Raw genomic sequence first — 23,317 nt, forward strand, 5'->3', positions numbered from 1 at the left:
CCGACGAAGGGCACGAAGAGAGAGAGAGAGAGAGAGAGAGAGAGAGAGAGAGAGTGTGTAAGAAAGAGAGACAGAGAGAGGGACAAAGAGAGAGACACAGAAAGAGAGAAAGAAAGGGAGGGAGAGAGAGTGAGAGAGAGACACATAGAGAGAGAGAGAGAGAGACAGAGAGAGAGGGACATAGAGAGAGGGACAGAGAGAGAGACATAGAGAGAGAGAGAGAGAGACACAGAGAGAGGGACATAGAGAGAGGGACAGAGAGAGACACAGAAAGAGAAAAAGAAAGTGAGGGAGAGAGAGAGTGTGAGAGAGAGAGAGACACATAGAGAGAGAGAGAGAGACAGAGAGAGACACAGCAAGAGAGAAAGAAAGTGAGGGAGAGAGAGAGAGAGAGAGAGAGAGAGAGGGACAGAGAGAGACACAGAGAGAGAGAGAGAGAGAGACAGAGAGAGAGGGACAGAGAGAGACACACAGAAAGAGAGAGAGAGAGAGAGAGACACACACACAGAAAGAGAGAGAGAGAGAGAGAGAGAGAGAGAAAGTGAGGGAGAGAGAGACACACAGAAAGAGAGAGAGAGAGAGAAAGAAAGTGAGGGAAAGAGAGACACACAGAAAGAGAGAGAGAGAGAGAAAGAAAGTGAGGGAGAGAGAGAAAGTGAGGGAGAGAAAGAGAAAGTGAGGGAGAGAGACACACAGAAAGAGAGAGAGAAAGTGAGGGAGAGAGACACAGAAAGAGAGAGAAAATGAGGAGAGAGAGACACAGAAATAGGAGAGAGAAAGTGAGGGAGAGAGATAGAGACACAGAAAGAGGAGAGAGAAAGTGAGGGAGAGTGAGAGAAAGTGAGGGAGAGAGACACACAGAAAGAGAGAGAAAGAGACACAGAAAGAGAGAGAGAGAAAGTGAGGGGGAGAGAGACACAGAAAGAGAGAGAGAAAGTGGGGGAGAGAGACAGTGTGAGATAGAGACAGTGTGAGATAGAGAGAGAGAGAGAGAAAGAAAGAGAGAGAGACAGAGAGAGACACAGGAAGAGAGAGAAAGTGAGGAGAGAGAGAGAGACAGGGTGAGAGAGAAAGAAAGAGAGAGAGAGAGAGAGAGAGAGAGACAGAGAGTGATAGAGAGAGGGAGAGTGTGTGGGAGTTGACTTCTGATTAGTCTCTCGCTGTTAATGTTTGTCACGGTCATGAAACCAAGGTAAGAAAAAACCAAAAGAAAAAATAAGACTTTGTCTTGTCCACCTCAACTTTCTCTCTCTAATGCTCCGTCTTTGGGTTTTCTTCGGTGGATCCCTCTTCACTCTGTTTGGTTTCTATTGGACCTAAGTTATTTCTGTTAAGGAGTCATATGTCGCTTTCTTCCTCAACTCTCTGACTCTCTCTCTCTTCTCTCTCTCTCTCTATTGAGAATTGATCTATCTCTCTTCAATGACTCCTCCGTCTAGCTGTACCTCTCTCTCTCACCCACAAGCTGTATCTCGCACCAATTTGCTACAGTTGTCTCTCTCTAGTTTTCTCCCTCTCAGAATCTCCTCTTTCTCTCTCTATCTTTCTCCCCAAAAATCTCTCTAAAATGCCCTGTCTATTTCTCTCTCTCACCACTCCATTTTTTTTCTCTCCAGTCTCATGTCTATTTTCAATGCTCTCTCGCAAACACCCTCTTTCTCTCCCCCTCTCTCTACCAACTCTTCTTCCCAAAATCTCTTCGATCTCAACTCTCTCAAAATCCCTCCCTAAGTTTTGCTCTCTCAATTCTCTTTCAAATCTCTCTCGACCCAACTCCCTCTCTCCCATCTCTCTTTTCAATATTTTTCTGGGAAGCACACTCTTTCTCTCTCTCTTTACCTTCTCTCTATCAACCCTCTCTCCCACAATCTCTCTAACCTCTCTATCTAAATCTCTCTCTATCATCTCTCTCCCACAATCTCTCTAACCTCTCTCTCTCTCTCTCTCTTTCCCTCTCTCTCTATAAACATGTTTCGCTCTGAAAAACACACTCTCTAACTCTCTAAATGCGCCTTGTGGAGGTGGGAAGGGGCAGAGAATTGGAAGAGAGAGAATGGGGAGGCAGCCGTGCTGCCATAAGCCGAAGCTGAGGAAGGGCCTCTGGTCTCCCGAGGAGGACGAGAAGCTCCTCTCTCACATCACCAAGCACGGCCATGGCTCCTGGTCTTCTGTCCCCAAGTTAGCCGGTCTCTCGCTCTTCTCTCTTCTCTCAGTTCTATCTATCTCTCTTCTCTCTTCTCTCTTCTCTTCTGTTCTCTTCTCTTCTCTTCTCTCAATTCTATCTATCTCTCTTCTCTTCTCTTCTCTCAGTTCTATCCATCTCTCTTCTCTCTTCTCTTCTGTTCTCTTCTCTCAATTCTCTCTATCTCTCTTCTCTTCTCTTCTCTCAGTTCTATCCATCTCTCTTCTCTCTTCTCTTCTGTTCTCTTCTCTCAATTCTCTCTATCTCTCTTCTCTTCTCTTCTCTCAGTTCTATCCATCTCTCTTCTCTCTTCTCTTCTCTCACTTCTATCTATCTCTCTTCTCCTCTCTTCTCTTCTCTTCTCTCGCTTCTATCTATGTCTCTTCTCTCTTCTCTTCTCGTCTCTCTCGCTTCTATCTATGTCTCTTCTCTCTTCTCTTCTCTTCTCTCTCGCTTCTATCTTTCTCTCTTCTTTCTTCTATATCTCCCTCCTCTCTCGCTATAGTTTCATGTTCTCTCATCATCTGTTTTCTCTCGCTATACTTATTTATTGTTCTCTCCTCATCTGGGAGAGACTGAAATGCCGCAGGTCTGCAAAGATGTGGGAAGAGCTGCAGACTCAGATGGATTAATTACCTCCGGCCCGATCTCAAGCGAGGCACATTTTCCCAGCAGGAGGAGGACCTCGTCATCCACCTCCACGCCTCCCTCGGCAATAGGTCATTATCATCATCATCTTCTTCTTTATGATCATCATTATCATCATCATCGTCGTCGTCTTCTTATTATTCATCTTCATATGCATCTTCATCTTCATTATCATCATCTTCTTCTTCTTTATGATCATCATCGTCATCATCATCTTCTTCTTATTCTTCATTATCATCATCATCATCTTCATCATCATCATCATCATCATCATCATCCTCGTCTTCTTCTTCTTCTTCTTCTTATTCTTATTCTTATTCTTCTTCTTATTCTTCTTCTTCTTCTTCTTCTCCATCATCATAATCGTCATCATCTTCTTTTTCTTCTTCAAAAATATTGATTCTCGCTCCATTGTCTTCTTCTTCTCTCTCCTCACTGATTCTTGTTCTATGTTCATCTTTTCTTTCCATGTTCTTCATAAATTATTCTTCTGGCTTCTCTTTCTTCTTCTTTCTTCCTCTATCATCCCATCATCTTTTCTATGTTCTACTTTCTGCCGACATCCTATTATTATCGTCATCTATCTCCTTCCAGATTTTTATTCTAGTTTCTTCTTCTTCTCTTTCGGGCCTCTCACATATTTCATTATATCTTGAGCTCTTTCTTCTGGCGTCTTGTCTTTTAGTCTCTTCTAAGTTCTCACTCTAGCATCTTCTTCTTTTTCTATCTTACTCTTGCCACGTCTTCATCTCACTATCCTCACCCTCGCCTCATTCTACCTTTTCTCTCTCTAGTTTCTCACACCCTTTTTTTAATCCTCTCTCCTCCGCCAACTCATTCTACATTCTCTCTCTAGCTTCTCACACCTTTTTTAATTCTCTCTCCTCCTTCAACTCATTTTACATTCTCTCTCTAGCATCTCACACCGTAATTCTCTATCCTCATTCTTCACTTCATTCTACCTTCTCTCCCTAGCTTCTTCCACCTTTATTCTCTCTAATTCTTCATCGCCTCATTTTACCTTCTATTTCTAGCTTCTTCCACCTTCGTAATTCTCAAACTCCTCCTTCCCTCATTCTGCCTTCTCTCTCTAGCTTCTCACACCTTATTTCTGTCTCCTCCGCGTAATTCTTCTTTCTCTCTCTAGCTTTTCACACCTTAAGTCTCTCTCTCCTGTAGCCTCCCCTCATTCTTCCTTCTCCCTCTCTCTAGCTTCTCACACCGTAATTTCTCACTTCCTTCCTCCCCTCACTCTATTCTCTCTCTCTCTAGCTTCTCACACCTTAATTCTCGCTCTTCCTTCCTCCCCTCACTCTACCGTCTCTCTCTCTAACTTCTCATACATTCTTCTTAATTCTCTCTTCCCTCCACCCGTCCCTCATTCTACCTTCTCTCTCTCTAGCTTCTCACACATTCTTCTTATGTCTCTCTCCTCCTTCCTCCCTTCCTTCTACCTTCTCTCTCTAGCTTCTCATACCTTATGTCTCTCTCCATCATCCCCTCATTGGCTCATTCTTCCTTCTCACTCTCTAGATTCTCGCACCTTCTTACTTCTCTCTCTCGAGCTTCTCACACCTTAGTTCTTACTTCTCTCTCTCTAGCTTCTCACACCTTAGTTCTACTTCTCTCTCTCTAGCTTCTCACACCTTCTTACTTCTCTCTCTCTATTTTCTCACACCATCTTTTGTCTCTTTCCTTCACCCTCCCCTCACTGCCCATGTCTCTCTCTCTCTAGCTTCTCATACCTTCTCTCTCTCTCTCTTTTCTCACACCATCTTTTGTCTCTTTCCTCCATCCTCCCCTCACTGCCCATGTCTCTCTCTCCAGCTTCTCACACCTCCTTATGTCTCTCTCTCTCCTCCACCTTCCCATCACTCTACTACGTCTCTCTCTCTCCAGCTTCTCACACCTCTTCACCTCTCTCCTCCACCCTCCCCTCACTCCACCACGTCTCTCTCTCTCGCTAGATTCTCACAGCTCCTTCTGGGCACTTCTCTCTCTCTCTCTCGATTCTCACAGCTCCTTCTGGGCACTTCTCTCTCTCTCTCCAGATTCTCACAGCTCCTTATGGGCACTTCTCTCTCTCTCTCTAGATTCTCACAGCTCCTTCTGGGCACTTCTCTCTCTCTCTCCAGATTCTCACAGCTCCTTATGGGCACTTCTCTCTCTCTCTCTAGATTCTCACAGCTCCTTCTGGGCACTTCTCTCTCTCTCTCTAGATTCTCACAGCTCTTTCTGGGCACTTCTCTGTCTCTCTCTCTCTCTTGGGCAGGTGGTCTCAGATCGCGGCCCACCTGCCGGGGAGAACAGACAACGAGATAAAGAATCTGTGGAACTCCACCATCAAGAAGAAGCTCCGCCTCAGCGGCATCGACCCCGCCACTCACAAACCTCTCCCGCCGCCGCCATCCGCCGCCGGTCAACCCCCGCCGCCGCCGCCGCCGCCGCCGGTCAACGCCCAGGGCTCCTTCCTCCTCTGGTTAAACCAAGACGGCGGCGGCGGCGGCGGCGGCGGCGGCGGCGCCGACCTCCATGGAGGCTGCCACGTGGCATGGCCCGAGGACCAGCTCAACTGGTGGGACCACCTCGCCGGCGGCGCGGCGGCGGCGGCGGCGCCGCCGCTACCCGGTGACGTCATCAAGGAGGAGGGAAGCCTGGCCACGTGGCGGATGGTCTCCCCCGCCTTTGGACATATCTAGCGTTTTTTTTTTCCTACTTTGTTCTTCGTCTACAGGGCCGAGCCTGCACAGTTGAATAAAACTCTGGAAGAAGGGGGAAAAAAAGCAGTGAAATGAAAGCTTCTCTTTCCGGCTCTTGGAGAGAGAGATGGAGAAGTAGAATTATGCAATAAGAGGGAAAAAGCAGTGAAATGAAGCTTCTCTTTCACATGTAGGAGAGAGAGATGGAGAAGTAGAATTATGGAAGAAGAGGGGGAAAAAAGCAGTGAAATGTAGCTTCTCTTTCACATGTAGGAGAGAGAAATGGAGACGAAGAATTATCGAAGAAGTGGGAAAAAAAAGCAATGAAATGTAGCTTCTCTTTCATCTCTTGGAGAGAGAGATGGAGACGAAGAATTATGGAAGAAGTGGGAAAAAAAAAGCAATGAAATGTAGCTTCTCTTTCATCTCTTGGAGAGAGAGATGGAGAAGTAGAATTATGGAAGAAGGGGGGGAAAAGCAGTGAAATGAAGCTTCTCTTTCACCTCTAGGAGAGAGAGAGAGAGAGATGGAGACGTAGAGAGAGAGAGATATAAGAATAGTGGAGAGAGAGGTGATATGGAGAAGCACAGTTCAATCAAACTCTGGAAGAAGGGAAAAAGAAGAAATGAAATGAAGCTTCTCTTTCACCTCTAGAAGAGAGATGGGGAAGTAGAGAGAGAGAAGAGCAGGGAAGAGAGAGATGTGGTCAGCTTTTAGTTCAAAGTTGAAGAAGATATTGAATAACATCAGTGACAGAGAGAGAGATGAAGAAATTGAATAACGGAATGAGAGAGAGATAGAAAAATAGGAGATGTGGTCAACCTTTAGGGAAAAGTTCTCCCAATTTACTAGATATGATCCAAAATGACTCGGACATCCACAGTGGCAAGACAAGAGTCAACCTGTGGGGTCAATGGGGAAGCTGCTTCCTTGCAGGGGTCTGGGTAGGCTCAATATCTAAATGGTAGACTGCACGAGAGAACCATAGACGGTGCACATGGTGTGGTATTCACCCATCCATAGTGAAGATTAAGCTTTAAGGATATTTTTAGCATAATGCTTTGATATGTGTTTTGATTAATGTTCAAAGTGATGCATGCCTCTACATGGGTTTTAATCAAAGCATAATAGACCATCAGTCAAGTAGTTGACTGATTGTATGTGAAGATAAAATAAGAGCCTAAGATATATTTAAAGGTTACTTAGCTTGACTATACACTGAACAAGTCAAACGGTGTATTTAGGACTTGTAATTTTATGACATGAAGATAAATATAGTTTTTACCACTGTTCAGGTATTTGTGTGATTTGTCAAAATCTTAATTACTACCTTCGAGTATTTAAAGCTGAATATTGATAATTTAATGAAAATTAATTACATCAAGATACTATTAATATTAAATATGTCTAAAAGTTTAATATTATTTTTAAATCTCAAGTCCTTGGCATAACGGCTAGTTTTTGCTATTAACTCTTGAAAGCTATTTTCAATTGATGGCAAAATTATATTTATAAAAAAATTAAAATTAAAATGATTATTATTTTATATTACTTAATCATAATCAATGAATATGACTGTTAGACTTTTTACATATTACCATTATGCCCTTTTGGATTTCCAAGTCCATATATGCAGTTTTGAGCCCTAATTTCAAATTCCCTTTCCTTGCCCTTTGAAAATTGCAGTCCAAAAGGTAGAGAGATCTCTCAAGTCCTAGAGAAATTTTCAAGCAGTTTTTTTTAACATTCTTTGAAGATACCATTTTTTTCTAACATCAATCCAAGTCCATAGAACTTGGAATCGTGATTTTTGGTGCAGGGTATTTCAATATTCAAAGAAAAGAAGGCTGGGACCCAAACTTCGCACATCATTGACCCTATGATAAGTTTAGAATATTTAGCATATTTTTTATAGTGATTTTGAGCTTTTTTTCAACATATGAATTGTTTCAGACATCCGTACAAAACTAAAGAAATTTGAATCACATCATTTATTTGATTTCGGAAAGAGTTACAGGGGTTTGAAGTTGGACACAGAGGAATCGAGCGGTAAACAAAGGACGTTGAAAGATTAATTTCTGGAGATTTCTCTGATTTGTTTTTAAGTACTTTGTGTAAAATAAGATTTGTGACAAAGCGTGTTGCAAAACCGTTCCTTGTGGAATCATTTCATTTGGTGTAGGATACAAAAAGATATTGGAAGTTTAAGCATCAAAGGTCAAACACAACTCGAGAATTTTATCCAAAAAAACATGGAGAAGAAAAGGACTGAAGAAAGAACGACCACGAACAAGGAGGTATTATTGAAGGAAAGTCATAATTATATTTATGAATCTTTATCTTCGAATTAATAAAATTGTGACATAGAAGTTTTCTTCTTGAAATTCTTAAAATTGATCATTGTCTTGAATACTATTTTGAGTAGCCATCAATACTAAGTGTTGTTGAGGAGAACACATTATTCAAAAATATATTGTTTATTGTTGATCTTTGTGATCACTCAGGTTAAGGCTTTGGGGGCCATAAGAAGACGGCTTTGGGGACTAAGTTGAAGTAGAATAAGCAACATCATTCCGTGGAAGCCTTTAAGGGTTGAAACGACAAAGCTTCATCGCCTTTTTCTCTTTTCTTGGTATGCTTGTTCAGCGCTATTTCCAAGTGATTTGCTTGGGGGTCATTCACACAAACTTGGTTAGGGCACATCATCACCTCGGGACGGATTCCCCTGAACAGCATTAAGGATTAGCCTAAGTTATCTAAAAAAATAATTGTGTTTCCCATTTCCCCTGCCTCATTTCTTAAGTAGAAAAATCATAGGCTAATTAAAATTAAAATAAAATACAAATAGAGAACCCAATTTTCCCCCCCTTAGGTTGGTCACCAAAAGTAACACATAGCCCAATGTTGGATGACGATGTTGGAAATGGGAAAATCTGATATTCATCTTTACCGATATGCTGATGTCAGATGACAATATCGGAGGTGGGAAAATCTGATATCCATCTTTATTGATATGCAGATGTCAGATGACAATATTGGAAATGGGATAATCAGATAGCCATCTTTATCGTAATGCAGATGTCAGATGAGACCATCTGATATCTGTTATGTCCCGATATCGGCATTTGTCTTCACCTGAGGGGTTGGATGATTATATCGGATATCGGTATCAGATATTGGTTTTGTTCAATACTGACACATAGAAATATAATTTAAATATTTATCATTTCATTAGGAAACACATCCATGCACAATTAAGGTATCGGAAGTATATTTCTTCTCTGAGTGAGCAGAATTAATCTTTGTTAGTGGATTTAATCAATATTCAATCAAGTTAGATTAGTTGAAATCATATGAGGTTTGGTAATGAGTGAGATAACATGGGACGTGCAGGCGAGTGATGCTGGTCTGCCATGTGTAGGCAACACAAGATGGTGAAAGCAACGTGTATTGACAAAGGCACACAAGGAATGCCCCCTATCAATGCTGACAATATGTGGAATCGGTAGAGAAAAAAGTCAAATCCATTAAATCCATTAAATCGAGGCAACTTTTGAGAATGAAAACACGATCTAATAATCATCAAATCCATTACAACTTTGACCTATTTATGAGGCACCGGAGGTGAGGAAAATAACTATTAACTCAATCTTTTAAGAAAAAATCAGAAATCAAATCCTTATAATGACCGAATTTTGGACCTCGAGTCCGGAGTTGACAATGGCGGCATGTTGTGACCCTGGTCATCTCTTCTAGAGATGGAGACATCTTTTCAGATGGTGGGGCTAGAGCATTTGCCCAGCAAGATATCAATGAGATGTGGCCACCATTTATTCACACGCTCTCCCATTTTTGATTATATGAGATATCAGGGAGATGGAGAAACATAGTAGTAGAGAGATATAGTCACTATTTACTCGAAACAGGAGCACAGTTGAACATCACATTGAATAACACCGATGAGACAAAGATGGGAACATAGGGATAGATGTGACCACTGTTTATGCAGAACATCTCCCCATTTACTCATACAAATATCATGGAGAGAGATGGTCATCATTTACTCGAAAAGAGGCACAGTTGAACAAGACATGAGTGAAAGAGAGAGCTGTATGATCACCGTTTATCCAGGAAACGTTCTCATTTTCTTGATATGAAATAACAGTTCAAGGGTACATTAAACAACATTAAAGGAGAGAGAAATACCAAAATAATACGATATCTCCCATGTTCTGTTGAAGTTGTTGTTAGATGATATCAGTGATGTAGGCTGGGGTGCAATGCTATGAGGCGAATGGCATAGGATGCATAGTAGGACGAATGGAAATCTTTTAGTCCACTATTATCTAAAACAAATCGTTTTTATTTGAATAAAGCATTTCAAAAGTATAAGAACTTTGGTGATGATGAGTTTTTCCTCACGTCTTGAGGTTTGGCCGGATGATCAGACATACTGCATTCATGACTATTCAGATATACTGCCTGATGAAATATAGCAAATCATCTGTGTTCATCAGACCAGGCCAGTTCATAATATTTTGAATATTTTCTCCTGAGGTTTGGATGGACGGCGGGACGTAATGAATCTCGATGGATGGCACACCATCATCCATTCAAGTAAAGATAACTCAATGGCTATGATTAACACAAAAAATCAACATATGAGAGTGCATACAAATTTTAAGTTATAAAGCATGATGTGATATCATCATATCACATATAAAAGAGAGAAGCGGCCAATATGAGGGTATCAGTGAGGATTAGGGCCACCACATCAAACACAAACTTTGGTGCAAACAACCCCCACACCTGTAAAAAGTATAATCCACTAAGTCAGATCAATTACTCACAAGAATAAATCAGAGTGATAACTGGATTATAATAATAATTAGGATAAATAGCAAGCATGACAAAATCTATAAATTAGAAGAATCTCGTGGGTTAAAAAAACTTGCTGGAAAATTTCTATCCAAAAAAGGGAATAAGTTTTTATCTTGAATAATAATATCTTTAAATTTGTTTAACATACTAGTGTAAGTGAAAACTTTCAATTAAGCCATAAAAAATTGATTTTACCAAAAACGCTGAAAGATTTGTAAATAAATATTTAATACATTGAATAGACTTCTATCAAGTTTTAACGAAAAATTGAATGGATGGTGACAATAGAATAATAATTTGATAGTTTGTCTCCAATGATAGAGATTGAGATTTGATCATGTGAATCATTGGCAGGAGTAACTTACCATCAAATGCCGCCTCTGGATTGTGACACAAACTACTGTTAGTGTAGTTGTAACAGCGCTGATAAATCCATAAATCAGAAATACCTGAAATTTTTAAAAAGGGATCATCCACATTTCTACTCGAAGAAAATTAAGAAGATTATCAAAATGAGACAAAGGTTCTAAAGGATAGAAGCAAGCTGCTATGGATAGATCTTAACTGCTGGGTGGAGAGAGGGTTTCCAAAAAAGATCTCAATTTACGTAGGATTAAAAACCCCAACCCTTTTGCACTTATACAGAGGGAGAAAGAGTTACTGGATACTATCTCATAGCCTGGATCCAATTAGAGTAAATGAAAGGAGAGAGAGAGAGTGATACAAACGTGCTGGTCCATATCAGGGAGAAGACTAGAAGGGGGGAGAAGGCGCCAGGATGGTCGTCGGCGTGCCGGGATGGACTACTGCAGGTGGGGGCAGGCGGAGTGGACATCGCCTGTGAGAGAGGTCCGGCGGACTGGATGTCGCCGGAGGAAGCCAGACACATTCTTGTGATACTTCTTGGCTGCCCTCCTCTAGGGAGGGCTGTTCTATTTAAAGGGATTACAAAGGGTCCAAATGACCTAAATGCCCCTATTGGGCTAAATGGCGAAAGAGGCCTAGATACGTCGGGGTTGTATCAGAGAGAAGAGAGAGACGGTTACCAGACATTTATCTGATTGCCTGGAGACAGAGAGGAGAGAGAGAGAGAGAAGTAGAGAGAGGGAAGATTATCGGGCTGCGTGATAGCCTATATTAGGGATGGGAAGTTTATTGTTCGATGGCAAATGAATGTTGTTCGTGGAAGAATGAACTAAATATCTTGTTCATGTTTGTGTTTGGTTCATTCTTGTTCGTTTGCGAACGTTTGGCAGTTAATTAACAAATTCAGTGAGACAATTGACGATGGCAACAAAAAGGGGAGCAAATCAAGGGCTGTAGAGTCTTGAGAAACACAAGGTGCTGAGAAATCTGGCACAGAAGAATGGTGTGAAGAATCGGCCATTGATCAGCAGAAAGTCCCCAGGCAAACAGGGACATCCTGCAGATTACAATGGTGCAATCAGCTCTCACCTGAGGTCGAGCACCATTTGTTCATGACGGAGAAGGATGAGCAGATGATCTGATATTCTCCGGCAATAAGCACCAGAAGGGGATGGAGACACAGAAGGAGATGCAGATGGAGAAACAATAGATCCATGTGGACGGAGAATCAATAGCTCATACCATTTTGAGGAATCCAATGATATCAAATTCCTTGAAAAATGGTAGAAGCCGGATTCCTAGTTAGCGCCATCCTGAATGACGATGGCATTTGCACCTTCCCCACCTGTCTAGAACAGCCAGCACAGCGCCACAAAATCCCATTCTAACACCTCAAAAGAAAAAGATCCCCAGCCTGGAAGGCCAGAGCTTCTTTTTCTCAACGGTAGAGCTTACTCCTTGGAATATCCTTAAGCACCATGTCTTTCCAGCACCCATGCTGCTGCACATGAACATAAGAACAGGGCTCCCCTCGCTCAGCGCCACCGACACCATTACTTGGGTGCGGCAGCTGTCCAAGCCGATGGCCCTCCTCCCTTAACGTAGAAAAGACAAGTGTTATCTAGAGATTCGGTGACACCCTCTTGAACATCATCTTCCTTGCAAAATCCACCCCATCATTGATGCATTCTCAAGGCCCAGAAATTGCTCAGGAGGGAGATTTGTTCACCTGGTTGCCTCCAATACCACATTGATCCAACGGTTCACTTGTTTGTGAACAGTGCTTCAGTGAAAAGTTAGTGTTTGTATTCAGTCGTGAACATTCACATGTTCGCAAACAAACAACATAAACATCCTATCCCTAACCTAGATCCAACAACAGTGAGGAGAGAAAAAAAAAAGAAAGAGAGGGGGAGGGGGAGGGGGAAGTTGCGCAGCAACCCCACTAAAAGGAAGGAGAGCATTTCGGTAGTAAGATTCAGAATAGGTGATCATAGAAAGCTGTGACAACTTGAAATATAAGAAATACTAAATTGTCAGGTTTCAAGAAAGTGAACGAAAAAGACCATGCACTGAATGACCGTGAAACCATGATGTCGTGATGAATATCCCAATCTAAAGGATTATATATTACTGTTATATGACACCCAAATTGGAACGATTCTTTCAGTCAGGCTGGCCCACTGGGCCCTTTATAGGCTCAAGCCATGGAATCACCACCCTTTGAAGGTTGGAAAGAAATTTTTTTGGGTAGTCATAAGAGGCAAACATTTGTCGATGAGCCCAATTTGGACAACTAGCACAGTAAAATATCTGCATAAAATAGAGCTCATATCCGAATCTAGACATCAAATCACCAAAAATAATTGAGCCAGTAAAAGCGAATAAACGATTTTACAGAATCATTTTCAGCCGTAAAGCAAAAAAGAAAGAATGTTGTAGGAAGGTAGATAGAGAAAGAGACAGACCAGGATCATCGTACGTGCCCTCTTAGGAGAATCTCTGTTGAGAATGATATTGGAAGGGTAGAGAGAGAAAAAAAGAGTTAGAGGGAAGAAACTGACATGGAAATTCCCCATACATACATGGAAAGAAGAAAGAAGAAGAAAGGTTTCACACAGGGCTATTCAAGCCACGTGTGAGACATGGGATGGGCAGAGATTCTGCCTAGAGATAAAAGACATCAGGCAAACAGAAGGGCAGTAAAAAGGACTTCTTGAGATCAGTTGATGGGAGGGCGACCTCAGGCTGGAGCTTGGAGATTCTCTGTTCCAGAAGGCTGCAAGATCAATCCAAACTGCCGATTCATCTTTTATTCTCTTCTCTTCCACCTTGTTATTCTCTTATTATGTATCTCAACCCCATTCTGCCTCTGGACATCAGCGCATTACATATCTTCTCTGATTTGGAAGGACAATTGTTATTTCTGTTGATTATTGAATCTATACTTGACGATCAAGACTCTTCAAGTCATCTCTCTTTGGCAATTTATCAATATCCTCAGAGGAAACATACCACAAACCAACTGACAACAATCCAGATCAGGCTTGTAACAGAGAGATCCTCCGGGAGGGAGCACTGATGATTCAGGCCTTTTGTCTTTGGTTGTGGTATGTTTCCTCTGAGGATCAGCCTGATTTTATTGCTAGACATTTTCACTTACCATACTACCTCATGATCTATTCTGAAATGTTTTATTGTTTCTCATATTGAGAACTTGGTCTTCAATACTAGTACACAGAGTCCCGGACCAAGGTTCTTATCAGTCTCCCAAGAGAGAGGGCTTAAATGGAACCCGGAATGGGCTAGGCCTGGACTTCTGAACCGGGCTGCTGCCATGGCTTCTTCCGAACATAGATGCATTGACGGATCATATCACATTCATTCACCCAAATGGCAACAACAAAATTATTGATTCCCAATCAGTCACTCTCCCCCTCTTATTTATAACCTGCCTTTATTTGTTTGAAGTCGCCTGAGCACCTTAGCCCACAAGTGCTGGGTTATGCTTGTTTGAAGTGCTGGGTTATATTTTATTTCTTCGAAGTTGAATCTTTTCTTACCATGATAAGCCCTTGGTAGGAGTTTATCATTACTCCCTTGCATGGGAACTTTTCTTAGCATGGGAAGCTGGGAAACTGTCGGTCGATGATTTCTATGTCTTCCCATGTGGCCTCATAGTTTGTCAGGTTCTTCCACTTGACCAAAACTTGAATTATGTCCCCAATGAAGAGATAAGAAAGGATACGTTCAGGGTATACCTGCCATTCAAAATTTCCAGGTAGATCAGCCTGAATATCCAAAGCAACTATATTAGCACCAATAGCCTTCCTAGGTTGAGAGAAATGAAAAACTAGATGGATTTTGGTAGCCTCTGTTAAATCAATCTTAAAAGGTCCGAAATATTTTCTTGAGAGTTTCTCCAAGGCCTCTTTGCCAAGGACTTCATGCTATAGGGGTGGATTATCAAGCAAACATTATCCCCTTCATTAAATTGCACATTTCTTTGGAGTTTGTCAGCTTGAGTCTTCATGCACTCTTGGCCCTTGGTTAAATGAGATTTACGCACAGAGAATACGATCCCCCTCTTGTGGGAGACCGTCTAAAGAATTGAAAGGTGTTGAAGGACTTTCATATGGTAGGTTCTCAAGCAAAGTTGTTGTAGGAGAGTGTCTAAAGAATCCAAAGGTGTTGAAGGGCTTTCATACAGTAGAAGGGCAGCCATCTGACCACTGCTTACGATGTTCTGAAGAAAAGGAACATCAATAAAACTCAAGACCCTTCTCGGTGAAGGATGCATACTTGAAGATTCGAGGGGTGGCGAGAGATGACCCAGAAGTCAGGCAGACAAGCCACATAATGCTGAAACTGAAGATTCCTCTCAAAGTGAGAATTTTTGGCTGGTTGTTGAAGAGACGGAAACTCATCACCCGGGTCTATCGGCGGAGGTGGGCACCAGCAGAGCCCGTCGGCTCCCCCTTGTGCGCTCGGGGCGAGGAAGACTGCTCACACCTTTTCTTCACATGTCACATCGCTCAATGAGTATGGGCTTCGCAACAGATTTCAGGGGTGAATATCTCCTCAGACGACGATTTTTGGGCATCAGTCACGACGGGTAGAGGTGGGTGGAGTGGATACCGGAGCAGAATGGAGTGGGGGAGAATTCTCGCAATACTGTGGGCGGTATGGTTGCACCGAAACGAAGTGGTGTTCAAGGGAGGGAAGGCTTCAGTCGAGAGTGTCATATTTGACGTTGAGGCACTAATATCTTTTTGGGGGGTAGGGGGATAAAAACAGGATGTGCGTCATACCTGTAAATGATGTGTACATGACTTTTTTTTTTAAATAGTATCAGGTTGGCCACCGGTTTCGGGTGGTCTGCCCTATTTTCTTCAAAAAATAAATAAATAAATAAAACTCAAGACCCTTCTTTGTGATTTCAGTTCGTCTGTCTGTCTCTGAATGGTAGGAAGATCTGAGTCATAATAAGGTGCCTACTAGCCTGTGTAATTCCCTCCAGAATGAGCTAGTGAAGACACTCCCTCTATCCAATATGATAGATGCAGGTACACATAAATGCGCAATAACTCGGGTTGAAAACGGATGCTTGGTTGCAATAAAATGAGGGTATTTGCTGAACCTGTCAACCACCACCAATATAGAATTGAATCCATGAGAGTAAGGTAACCCTTGAATGAAGTCTAGTGAGATGTCATCCCACATCTTATCAGGAATTGGAAGTGGCAAAACAGACCAGTCGGATTTAATGTTGATACCTGATGGGTTTGGCCTAATATGACACGCCAAAACATAAGTTTTGATCTTTCGTTTCATTCCTTGCCAGTAAAATTTCTGAGAAATCCTGTTATATGTTTTCAAAAATCCACTATGGTTCCCAGTTTGGCATCATGAAATTCCTTCAGTATAATAGGAAACTGATACAGTCCTCTTAGAATGGCACAATTAAGACTAGAACAACAAACAATAACAATATATTTTACACGGTCACAAGTACAATGTACGAACCCTTGTTACAGGAGCGATCTTACAAGACGATGACTTCGCCTCCCAATCTCTTAAGGATCCCTTAAGAGCCTTAGGAAATTCTCCCACTACCCTGGAGAGTCCTTTTCCTAACATACCTATATATTTTACATGTATTTATACTATCCTAATGTAGACAGTTATACTTCAGTAGCCTTCTTCGAGCATCTCCATGAAGGAGTGCCTCCATTGTGAATGCCTCTTCAGATGCTTCCGTTGGGTTGTTATGTTGTTTTGATGCCCAGGAGAATTCTAACGATTTATTTCTCCTTCTGTCATAACTGTCATAACTGTCGTTTTGCAATATCAATATCGATTTATTCCTCCTCTTGTATACTTTAGGAAGATTCATATCAGAATCAAAAGAGACATCCTAGGAATGACTAACCTCTTTTTGTAGAATAGTAGATTGTGGTGTAATGTGTAATGAGCGTACATTCTGATATGTTCTATTCAAGGAAATACAAACAAAGAAATAAGAAGAGAGCAGGCCAACAGCCGGTGATGGCACGTGCTGACTAAAGGGGGACGAAACCCTTATAAATTAGAGAAGAGGAGAGTAGGAGGACAGGTCTTGTCTTTCTTGAGATCTTGAAGCAGACGGTTAGGACCATCGGGACGCTGGAGCAGGAGTCGGCCTGTTGAACCGGAGGAGGATGCTCCGTCTTGGATGGAGGAGCATCTCTACATCTTTGTATCGCTCTTATTCAATTATATACTTCCTAGTCTTCGCGTTACAGACCTACATTGTGATAAGGTCCTATAAATCTCATACAAGAGAAGGCCAAGGAAGGAATAGTTAGATGAGAGGCTGAGGCGATGGTCAACATAGGGCACAGTGGGGGTCAACCAAGGGCTGACCCAGAGTCTACTGCATAAAAGAGTACAGAAGAGCATCATGTGGATTGGCACATGACGACCTAGTAATAGGAGGGCTAAATTAGGCCCATTAAGTGGAGGAAGGAAATAATAGCCCATTAGAGAATAAGGGGGGGGGAGGAGGGAGGGAGGAGAAGGATATAAGGAGAACGGGGGCCTTTTGGAAAGGGGGGATCAAGAATCTGTTGGAAGTCTCTTCCTCTAGGCTCGGGGTTGCATTCGACCTGTCTATGAGAAGGGTGACTGAGCTCCAGATCTCAGTGCTTCATCAGACTCAAAGATGTAAGGATCGCTATTCAGCTTGATCCAGCTCGGTATTGAATCTCTGCCAAGCCAATAGAGGTGTGTTCTGTTTCTTGATTGATACATTTTATAGGAATTACTGTATCACTTTGGTGATTTCTGGTAATGCAAAATCGGAGAATATTTCATTGATACAAACAAGGCGTATCACATTCCCATATTGGCACTAAGGAACTTTAAATTTCAGGCAGGATGGGATATTGAGCAATTTCTTGTCCCAATTGCATTTTTTCCAGCAAATGAAGTACTGACAGGTTGTTAATGAAAATTCATTCATGGAGTGTGATCGTGCATCTGCAACAGTGTTATTTTTTTCATCATTCTACCCCATTTCAAATTCATAGCCTAGAAGATTAGAAATCCACTTGTGATATTTCTGGAGAATTCCTAGCCAGTCATTGAGGAAATGGAGAGTAGCTTGATCTGTCAGTAAACAGAACTTTTTGAATTGTTCGTAGTGTTTCCACTGGTTCATTGCCCAGACATCAATTCTCTTTCATTCATGGACTTTGACTGAGCTCTAAAAGAAAGTGTTTTACTGTAATACGCAATAGGGTGTGATTTCTTGGATCAGAACAGCTCCCGCTCCAAAGCTAGAAGCATCAGTTTCAACTATAAAAGGCTTTGAAAAATCAGGAAGTCGACGCTATTTTCATGGTCTGAAAAGTTGTATCAGCTTCTGGTGACCACCTAAAGGAATTCTTTTTAAGCAAAGCTGTAAGTGGTTGAGCTTTGGTGGAGTAATATTGGATGAACAGTCTGTAGTAGTTGGTAACCCCAAAAATCCTTGAAACTGTTTGAGTGTAGCTGGTATCTGCCAACTTCGAATATCCACAATTTTATCAGCGTCCATAGAGATTCCTTTGATAGAAAACCCAATGTCCCAAAAACTCAATCTTGTCTTGATGGAAATTACATTTCTTCAAGTTAACCTATAACTGGTAGTCTATTAATACATCCAAGATCATATTCCAGCGTACTTCCTGCTCTTCTGGAGTCTTACTGTATCCTAAAATATATTCAAAAAGTACAGAGACAAATTTCCTCAAGTAGTGTCTGAGAATAGAATTCATTAGTCCTTGGAATGTAGCTGGAGCAGCAGAAAGTCCAAAAGGCATTACAAACAATCATAGTGTCCTTGGTGTGTTTTGAACACTTTTTCTTATTGTCTACCTCAAACATCCTGATCTGATACTGAACAGATTTTAGGTCCAACTTGGTGAAAAGTGTGCCTTCATGTAAATCCTCTAGTATTTCCTCCACAATGGGTATGTGGGACCTATTGGGTATAGTAATTTTATTCAATGCTCAGTAATCGATGCAAATTCTTCACCCTCCGTCTTTCTTTTTAATCAGTAGGGCTCGACATAGAAGGGACTAGAAGATGGTCAAATAACATTAGCATTCAACAATTCTTGTATCAACTGTTTAATCTCATTCTTGTGTAGATATGAATATCTATAGTGTTTCATGTGTACTGGTCTTGACCCAGGAACTGTGTATTCGATGGTCTACATCTCTTTTAGGTGGCAATACCATCCAAGGTTAAAACATCGTAGGATATAAAATCTTAAGATTAGAATTTAAGAGTAAGTGCCATGGCCTTGTTTGGGTCACATAATGCTTGCAATTTCCTGAATCGTTATTTGCCCCAGAGAATTTCTTGAGGCTAATGATTCGAGGGTACATCCTGTGGTCGAAATTCCATGCAGTATGCAGAATATATAAACGAACATGCCAGAGAATTTTTAGTGAAAGCAGGTTGTTGTAAGAATAAAACCAGTCCAGGGTCTTTAACCACTGAACACCTAATATAATGTCAAATCGACCCAGTGAAAGTGGTAAGAAGTCTTACACGATATCTAAACTATGCACATGTACAGGTACATTCAGACAGATTCCTTCAGATAATCTGAGATAGCCATCTCCCAACATAACATCGAATCTGGCCCATCTAAGGTAGGGATTGATAAAGCTGTCAATGTAGCTGGATTAATGAAGTTGTGAATTTGCCCTCTGTCAATCAATACTACAACACAACCTCCTCTGATACCTCCCCACAGCTTGAGTGACCCTGCTAATAATCTGAATCAGTTATTCTTGTCTTCCGGTTGAGGAACATATTTTTTTTTGGGCTCCTGAAGATGCACCAACTCTTGATTCTGAAATGGATCTCCCGAAATTCGTCCAGCAAAACCCCAGAAATCCGTAACAATTGATCAATGTATAATGTCTTCCAATTGGAATATGAGAAAGATGTAGAGAATCAAGAAGTAATACAGAGAATCCCAAAAAGGAAAGAAAGATGAAGAAGAGGCTTCAGCCGCATCGGCTTCCCTCCCGCTTCTGGTGGAGCATCTCCTGCCAGATCTCACTTCAAAATATCCTTCCTGTCTTCTGCTTGGAGAACTTTATTTATATAGGTGTTTTTCCCGCCCAAAGTCCAGCTGGTTGTTATGCCTTTCTTGGTCGTTTATTGTAGAAACGTGGGAGGTCCGTAACAGATTCCCTATCAGTCTCTCTCCCCTCTTATTTATATCTGCCCTATCCTGCCTTTATTTGTTTAAAGTTGCACGTGTACCTTAGCCGGCACGTGCTGGGTTATGATTGTGTCTTTTCTTACCATGATAACTCCTTGGTAGGAGCTTATCAATCTCCCAGACAACTCATCTTTCCCTGAGGACTAAAAAATTTTAAATGGGAATTACTCTTAAGAGAAAAATCTAGAAATACCCCCAACTGATATTGGGGGTCTTAACAGAATGAAAATTGTGGTGACAGAACTGATTACCAGGATCAAGTCTGAATGAAATGATTGCCTCTCTCTACTGCTCCACGGCTGCTGATGATAGAAGAGGACCAGAAGTGGAAGACCGAAAATAGGTAAGATGTGCGAAAATCCAAAAGTCTCTATTGAAAGGAGTATTCCCTGGCGGATTAGGTCAAACTGGTCAAAGCTGCAAATACAACAGTACAAATTCTGTGAAAAATTAAGATCATCAAATAAATAGGTAACGTTGATGGGAAAAAATTCAACATTATTGTCACTCACCCAACAAAAGCAGCACCATATCTTAGCCCATCAAAGGCACACCTGCGAAAACAAATAAAAAACCTGATGAAGGTAGCAGCATTACGTATTTTACAGAATTTAAAAACTATGGACAGAGATTAATATCAATATTTTCAGTCACGAAGAAACAGCTTTCAACTTCCGTTAAAATGTTAAAATTGGATCTCATACGGATGAATCAGCACCAAAAAGTATAATTATTAAATATTTCTTTCAATTTATTCCTTTCAAACCAGCAGAAACCCCTTTAATGGGCTCAAGTCCTAACTGTATCCACAAGAACTAAATACCTAGCAAATAATATGTTCTTACCAGTGACCAGTATAGAAAAACAGGCAAATAGCTAGAAGACACCATTTTAAGACCGGAATTGGGTTTTCAAGTATTCCTCCAGATGTCTTCTGAGACCGTATGATACATAACGCTGCATAAAAAAAAGAAGAAACGGATAACCAAAACCACAACTTTCATCAGTGTAACGTTCAAAAGAAAACCTTACACTAATTAATTTAGGCCTAAAACTAAATGTGAAGTTACCTCCGATGACAAAAATCAGGGCAGCAACTGGACTCTGCCTTCCAGACAACAACAAAATGGTTGAGCTCAGCACACATAGCGTGGCTACTGATGCAATACGGATCATACTCTTCTTCCATATGAAAATTTGAGTAAGAATCAAAATGAATACCATCCCAATGTCTGTTGCATATATAAGTCTAGGGATAAGATACAGTCCCACATTTCGAAGTCTATTCTGGGTTGAACTCACATTGCTTGCGCAGATCCAGTGGAGAGCAATTAAAAAGCAGTTTATGAAAGTTCCTACTAAAAACAAGCTGAAGCTTTTCCCAAACAATGCAATGGGGGCTGTCAAAAAGACAAGTAGAGGCAGAGTCACAAAGGATGCAAATGGTAAAATATCAGAGGTCATCTTCCAGATAGATCCGATAGCTTTGACATTAGATGACTCCAATGGACTTGAAAACTCTGAACCCACGCTTTCTTTTATTGGCCCAAGATCAATCTTATGTCTAAGAATAACTGCCACCAGTAAAAGCATCGGTTCCTACCCAACATGAAGAAAAGTATCATAGTTAAATTGGGCCCCCAAAAAGAAATCACAAGCAATGAAGCATGAAACTAACTTCTACACTAATTCTTCCGGACGTCAGTGAATGATGAAAGTCAATCAATGCAGCTGTTGCCAAAAGATAGGTCGCCACCTTTCCTTCCGCTACTGTGTACCAAAATTATTGAGCTTAAATAGTGTCCTAAACATAAAAACGACCGTGCAATCAATTGAATTGAAAACATAGAAAACTTACAAATATAGCTATTAGACAGAAAACTAACTGCACGAATAATCACTAAAGCAACGGCAATCATGAGTCTGAAGGAAAACAGAGGCTTCAGAGTACACTCTGACTTGTCGATTCTCCAAATGGCAAAAACTTGATAAAACAAAGAAAGAAGTAGGAAAAACAATCCAGCGATCATCAATTTCAGGTCAAACTCTGTCCATTTTGACCGTGCCAGCTCAGCAACCTTCTCTAAGAAAATTGAGTATGCACGGATTTGCTCGTGGAAGAATGAAGGGTTTGGGTTACAGTTTTTGCCGCTCTCTCGACACTGAGAAATAGACTCCAAGAACCTAATCCAGTTACTCTGCGCTTGAACATATGTCTCATCTACTAGCAGCAAGTCTTCAGAGGAGAATCCAATAAGAGAGGTAGAAGAATAAAGGTCGATATATCTTTTCACCTGAAATTTAAGAAGCTAACGCAATATTAGGTCCCAAGATAAAACACATGGAAAGCCAAGAGATTTGGGGCTTTCCTGACCATCAAAATTAATGAAAAGCACGCTATAAAGTTCCAAAGTTCACAGAGTTTGCAAAAGTTCTGACAAAAATCGAAAAGCAACATGTGAAGATTTTTGTTGAGTCTGCCATACAAAAAATCAGATAAGCCAGTAAAAGTACCTGCCAGGAATTTACACACAAAGTATCTACGAAATTTTTCATCCATGCCTCCGAGTATGAAACAACGTCAACATCAGGATCCTTTCTGTCCCATGTACCAGCGCTCAAAGCATACAATTCATGATTTACCCTCCCAATGCTGTGAGCATGAAGAAAAATGTGAGTGCAAAGCATAATATCACGTATAATCAAGGCTCATCAAAGCAAGTAATTTTAGATCGACAACTCAACCCAATGAAAAAATGTCCAAAACTTTATACAAAATCTAGAGGGCTTTGCAGCGAGTCCTAATCATGCAGAATAATGTATAAGGTATGCCACCCAATTAAGATAGGAGGTCTGGGGGTCCTACACATGCAGAGCATGAACACGGCATTACTAACCAAATGGGTGTAGAGAATTATGAATCCACGGGAGGATTTGGTCATCAATTTATTGCGTGACATCTATGGTAAGAGTCTGAATTGGGACAGAAGGCAGATATGTATCATGGAGCATCGCCATTCTGGCAAGGGCTGAGACAGGTCTTTCCTAGGGTGCAAGGTTTTTTCTCGGCCAAGTTAGGCGACGGGAAGACATTCAAATTTTGGAGAGATGCATGGTCGCCACGAGGCATCCTTGGTGAGATATTCCCCCGACTGTATGCACTTGCCCAGGATCAAAATGCCCACGTGCATGACTGCTGGGAGGGCGCGTGGAACCCGATCATACGATGTGCCTTATCCGACCAGCGTGTGTCAGATTTCATAGATATGCAACAA

The 23,317-nt window shown here is 41.4% G+C and overlaps 2 protein-coding genes across 3 annotated transcripts in view; one reads left to right on the forward strand and one right to left on the reverse strand.

Moving 5' to 3' along the window:
- The first annotated feature begins 1,635 nt into the window (after positions 1 to 1,635).
- LOC144706665 (transcription factor MYB86-like) lies at positions 1,636 to 5,636 on the forward strand. Its single transcript, XM_078579666.1, has 3 exons — positions 1,636 to 2,186; positions 2,772 to 2,901; positions 5,103 to 5,636. The coding sequence occupies exons 1-3, from the start codon at positions 2,054 to 2,056 to the stop codon at positions 5,527 to 5,529; spliced, it is 690 nt and encodes a 229-aa protein (XP_078435792.1). The 5' UTR covers positions 1,636 to 2,053; the 3' UTR covers positions 5,530 to 5,636.
- Positions 5,637 to 10,141: 4,505 nt separating this feature from the next.
- Positions 10,142 to 23,317, reverse strand: part of LOC144706664 (Alkaline-phosphatase-like family protein) — a 33,815-nt gene continuing 20,639 nt past the window's right edge. For both annotated transcript variants that reach the window (XM_078579664.1, XM_078579665.1), the window contains 9 exons: positions 22,557 to 22,695; positions 21,901 to 22,336; positions 21,721 to 21,812; positions 21,113 to 21,641; positions 20,888 to 20,999; positions 20,555 to 20,596; positions 20,294 to 20,459; positions 10,776 to 10,859; positions 10,142 to 10,338 (listed from right to left, as the gene is read on the reverse strand). In XM_078579664.1, coding sequence (XP_078435790.1) covers positions 10,243 to 10,338; positions 10,776 to 10,859; positions 20,294 to 20,459; positions 20,555 to 20,596; positions 20,888 to 20,999; positions 21,113 to 21,641; positions 21,721 to 21,812; positions 21,901 to 22,336; positions 22,557 to 22,695 — 1,696 coding nt within the window. In that variant the 3' untranslated portion in view covers positions 10,142 to 10,242. The remainder of the gene's footprint in view (positions 10,339 to 10,775; positions 10,860 to 20,293; positions 20,460 to 20,554; positions 20,597 to 20,887; positions 21,000 to 21,112; positions 21,642 to 21,720; positions 21,813 to 21,900; positions 22,337 to 22,556; positions 22,696 to 23,317) is intronic.

Source organism: Wolffia australiana, chromosome 8 (assembly GCF_029677425.1).
Source record: "Wolffia australiana isolate 7733 chromosome 8, ASM2967742v1".
Classification (NCBI taxonomy): domain Eukaryota; kingdom Viridiplantae; phylum Streptophyta; class Magnoliopsida; order Alismatales; family Araceae; genus Wolffia; species Wolffia australiana.